The 4787-nt window shown below is 50.2% G+C and overlaps 1 protein-coding gene across 3 annotated transcripts; it reads right to left on the reverse strand.

The window, feature by feature from the left end:
• Positions 1–1797: 1797 nt before the first annotated feature.
• On the reverse strand, positions 1798–4125 carry LOC136475905 (ankyrin repeat-containing protein NPR4-like). 3 transcript variants are annotated; one of them, XR_010763314.1, is made up of 3 exons: positions 3419–4125; positions 2109–3327; positions 1798–2030 (listed from the first exon to the last, which is right to left on the reverse strand). XR_010763314.1 is itself a non-coding variant. In XM_066473577.1 (3 exons), exons 1-2 carry the CDS (start codon positions 4044–4046, stop codon positions 2252–2254), a joined length of 1704 nt encoding a protein of 567 aa, XP_066329674.1. In that variant the 5' UTR covers positions 4047–4125; the 3' UTR covers positions 1798–2030; positions 2212–2251. The 3 variants fall into 3 exon arrangements, 2 of the variants coding, with proteins under 2 accessions (XP_066329674.1, XP_066329663.1); XM_066473577.1 differs by having other exon boundaries at positions 2212–3327; XM_066473566.1 differs by having other exon boundaries at positions 1798–3327.
• Positions 4126–4787: the final 662 nt, after the last annotated feature.

Raw genomic sequence — 4787 nt, forward strand, 5'->3', positions numbered from 1 at the left:
CGTAATGGTGTTATTCCCAATAGAGCTTACTGTGTCCTTCCGGTAAAAAAAGAGCTTACTGTGTCCCGTTCCTTGGAGCGAAGCGCTATCTGTAGTGCCAAAGTTACAATTGGCGGACTGTGATGACCTCACTTAAGAGCTAGATTCTAAGCATATTCTATGTATCCTAGGGGCATTCTAGTATCTCTCAGTACAAATCTAAACAAGAATTCAAATAGGATTTGCCTTCCTAGCCTAGTGGTCACTTTCTTCCTTTTTGTGTGCCTTCCGAGTTCCGAAGTGTCGCTCCTGACAAATACAGTGGGACTTGAGGTGTGCCTTCCCAAGGGGCTGTGATCTGAGATCGGCCGAGGATATCTTAACGCACCTCTTTCGGAAGCCAGCGGTGATGCGTCTTTGGCTCCACTTCAAAGTCCTTCGGAAGGTGGCTTCACGATGCCGCCAACCCACCATTTTGGAAACCCTTTCAAATGAAGCAAGTTGACCTTTGGGGATCCAGCACTCAGGGATACGAGTATAACCCTCCAACAGGGTGGACCTATCTTTACATGCCAAGCTAGACTCACTTGTTGGCCGAAATCAATACTAGCCATGTACTAAGAGAGTATTGACTTCCTAAACTTTCAAAATTCATCTCAGACGAAAAATAAGTAGTAAGGGCTTGTTTATTTGGCTTCTACTAATCAAAAGCCAGAAGCTGAAACAAGCATCTCAGCTGTTGAGTTGGCTTTTGAAAAACTGACTTACGAGGAAATATACTAAGAGTTGAAAAAACATGTTGAGAGCATTTTTCTAGCTTTTGATGTGCTAAAAAGCTAAAATTTTATTACGAAAGTCAATACGAAAAATCCAACAGCTAACAGCCAAAAGTCACAAAGCCTATGTTTGAGTCAAATGTCCAAGAACTGCAGCTCTAACAACCAGACCCTAAGTAACAATGGAACAAACTATCCCATGTTAAATTTCCTCGGTGAATACTTCAAAAGATATTAATAGTATAGTAGTTATAACATGCATGATAAGCAAAAACTAAGGCTTCATTTTGAAGGCCTTCTCCTCCTAAACTGTTTTCCTCTCTTCCTCTAAAATGAGCTGGAAGCGGCTCGGGTTCTATGGGGTACCGTGGTATGGAGTCAGACGGCCCGTTCGCGTGTTGGTTTCAGCCAGCCCAAACCAGCCAGCCAACAGTGTTTTTCTCTCACAGCAAACCAGCACCGGCTAGCCCAAACCAGCCCAGAAACCAACCAGCGAACAAGCCGAGAGCCTCCCAAATAAGCCCTAAATAGTGGGTTGCCACCTCTCTGAAGATTGTCTTGTCCTCATGTTCTTAATTCATCAAAGATACATAACTCTCCTACAAATTGAGAGAGAGAGAGAGAGAGAGCGCAAAAACTAAAGTGGGCTGATGTGCTGTCAGTCAGGATGTTTTGTTGTGTATAATTCTAAAAAAAAATCTGTCTACATGACATTTAGTTGTTTTTGTGCCTGCTATTAATTGAATTTTTTTATACACTTACACTGTCTTCTACCTATATTTACATTAAATTATTACTATATTTACAATGACTTGTTCAGTGTAATTTAATGGACACAGTGGTGTAATTTGAGAATAACACAAATATATGACAAATTTTTTAGAAAAAAATTACAAATTATTTATATGGATTTCAGATATCAGATAAATATATATCAAATTGTTCACAAATATCATCAAATTGTTCACAAATTATTCACAAATTTCAGAAAAAATACAAATATAAATGTGGGCTGGAGACGGTACATACTACGTGTATTCCATTGGAGCTATACACGGGCGTAGACGTGGGCGTACACGGGCCAACCATGGACGTACGTGCGTGTATTCTGGACGACCGGGACCTGGAACGCTGGAGCACGAGCATGTGGTGGGGACCGACAGCCCGTCTCGCGCGACCAACTGACGGAGCACCGTGACCGTGCAATTTCTGATCTAGCGGCCAGAAAATCGCATGTCGCATGGGGCTAAATCAACCGACTGACTTATAGCAATTCTGAAAAAAAAAGAGAGTCACAAACTGAAGATCACTGAAAGATTTTTGGCAGCTATGGTTCAAAAGAAAGTCTCTAACCTGTCTCAAGCTTCAGTAGGATATTAGGTTATTCTAACTCTAATTTTGAAAATGGTCCGATGGAGATCAAGAAACTTTATTCTACAACACAAATTATTAGCACCTGCAGATGGGAGAAGTTGACGACTGATGATTAGTAGTAGCTACAGCGGGACGAAAATCACATCCCGGCCGAGCATGAGGACGACGACGGCCGGGGTGCTCATGCCGATGGCGATGACGACGTAGGCGGGCCACCGTGATTTGTGTGGTACGGTGATGTAGACTGATGCCATGAGCGAGACGAGCATGCCTAGACCAGCGATCATAGTGAGCCTGTGGCCCCACACGAGCTGGTCAATCTTGAACTTGAGGGGATCTTTCCATGCCCAGATGAAGCAGTAGACAACAACAATGGCGCTGCACATGGCGACGGTGTTGGAGATGACGAAGATCTTGAAGGCGGTGTCGTGGCCGTGGATGGCGATGCCGGTCTCCTGGTTATAGCCACCGGGCATGGTGAAGGTGGCGGCGAACGTGACGGTGGCGATGAGGGTGGCCACGAGGATGTAAGTCTCGACGCTGCGCTCGAAGTACTTGTGGCTGGAGGTCCTGCTGTCGCCGGAGAAGGTGACGGGCGGCAGCTGCTGCTTGCGGCACCTGGCGGACTCCTGGCGCTTCAGCTGCTTCCAGAGGTACATCTCGTGGGCATCCGTCACGCCGGTGTGCAGCTTCTTCTCGACGAGGCTGCGCGCCGTCTCGCCGTCGTGGTCGCGGATGCAGGGGTCGACGCGGCGGTCTCTGAGCAGCATCAGCGCGGAGTGGACGTGGCTCATCTTGGCGGCGAGGTGCAGAGGCGTGTCGCCGTTTTTGTCGGCGCGGTTGAGCAGCTCCGCGGGACGGACGCGGCGGAGCAAGCACCTGAGCGCGTTCGCCTTGCCGCTGATGACGGAGGCGTGGAAGGCGTTGCGGCCGTTGCCGTCCTCCATCTCGGACACATCGGAGCAGTGCTGGAGCAGCGCCTTGATGACCGCCGTCGAGCCGTACTGTGCGGCGACGTGCAGCGGGGATTGCTGATCCTTGTTGCGGCTGTAGGCCAGCTGCGTCTTCTTGCCGAGCAGCAGCTCCACCACGTGCGAGTTGTTCTTCTGCGCCGCGTAGTGCAGCGCGTTGTTGCCGTTGGGGTCGGTCATGTCCAGCAGCGCCGCGTGCTGCCTCTCCAGCATGATCTCCACAACCTCTACAATGCATCCCATGGAAAATCGCACGTCTCTTTTCATTCATGTGCTCGAAAACAAATCAATTACGGAGTGTTAGGTCACGTTACGTACTGGTGTGTCCGCCGAGCACGGCCTGGTGCAGAGCCGTGCCGCTGACGGCGGCAGATGGCACGTACTCCGCCGGCTCGACCCAGGCGAAATCGAACACCTTGCGGACGACATGGACGAGGCCCTCGCGGGCAGCCATGTGCAGCGGGGACTCCATCTTCTCGTTGAGGTCGTGGGCGCGGCTGTGGTCGGCGTCCAGCAGCGCCAGCGCCACGGCGGTCTTACGGTGCCGCACCGCCTCGTGCAGCGGGTTGTTGCCCTCATTGTTGGTCATCATCAGGGGGCTCTTGAGCAGCGTGTCCTCCGGGTTGGGCTCCTCCGGCCAGGCCCGCGCGAGGCCGACGAGCAGGTCCAACACCTTCAGCCTGCCCGTCTTGGCGGCTAGGTGGAGCGCGGTGTCGCCGTCGGCGTTCTTGGCGACCATCAGCTCCTCGCTCACGGCGAGGAGCTGCTGGGCGAACTTGGGGTGGCCGTGCAAGGCGGCCAGGTGGAGGGCCGTGTTGTCCTGCGGCGTCTTGGAGTTGAGGATCTTGACGTCGTTCACCACCAGCTTCCTCAGGATCCCCACGCACCCTTGCGTCGCGGCCTTGTACAAGGCGGGATCCATGCCGCCTTTCGCTTCCGTTTCCATTGCGGCAATGGGTATTGGTTAGCTAGCTAAGGTAGCTTCTCTCAAGCCTGGCCTTCGCTGCTTCGCGTGCAACACACAAATGCAGGTCGAGCAGGGTGCGTCTCTAGCTACATGCTCTGCTTTATCGGGGGAAAAAGGGACTACAAGCTGTGCTGTGTGCTCTTGCTTTGGCATATGGCACGGGCACCGAGAAGAGTGGTGGCAAGGTACCGTATCCATGTATCCTACGCATATGTTACATATGAAAAGAACTGATTGTGACTGTTGGAGTTCTAAAGTTCGATCCGTCGCTTGCACTTTGGACTTCGACCAGCATGACATTGCTTTTGTACATATACAGGTATATATCGTTTACTTGGCAAAACAACGTTGGCATATATTCCATTTCTCGTCCTTGTACTGCTGGCGCATGTGAATGCAAGCTCAATACAAAGGCTTGGTATCTGTACTCTCCGCTTCAGGTATAGTAGTTGTTAGCGGATCTTCGCAAACTCAGCAGACCCGGACAAATGTTGAAGTCAATCTACATCCTCTGCACGAGAAATTTCGATATTTGACCTGAGCGCCTTGTTTAGTTCCCAAAAAATTTTACGCAGTACTCATCACATCGAATCTTGCGGCACATGCATGGAGTACTAAATGTAGACGAAAAAAAAACTAATTGCACTGTTGGGTGAGAAATCGCGAGACGAAACTTTCGAACCTAATTAGTCCATAATTAGATATTAATTGCCAAATACA

This window comes from Miscanthus floridulus, chromosome 1 (genome assembly GCF_019320115.1).
Source record: "Miscanthus floridulus cultivar M001 chromosome 1, ASM1932011v1, whole genome shotgun sequence".
Lineage (NCBI taxonomy): Eukaryota > Viridiplantae > Streptophyta > Magnoliopsida > Poales > Poaceae > Miscanthus > Miscanthus floridulus.

Excerpts from the sequence above, each read along its gene's own strand:
- LOC136475905 (XM_066473577.1), bottom strand. The coding sequence starts at position 4,046 with ATGGAAACGGAAGCGAAAGGCGGCATGGATCCCGCCTTGTACAAGGCC. Across the intron at positions 3,328-3,418 it reads CGTGCTCGGCGGACACACCA|AGGTTGTGGAGATCATGCTG; the intron begins GTACGTAACGTG and ends GATGCATTGTAG.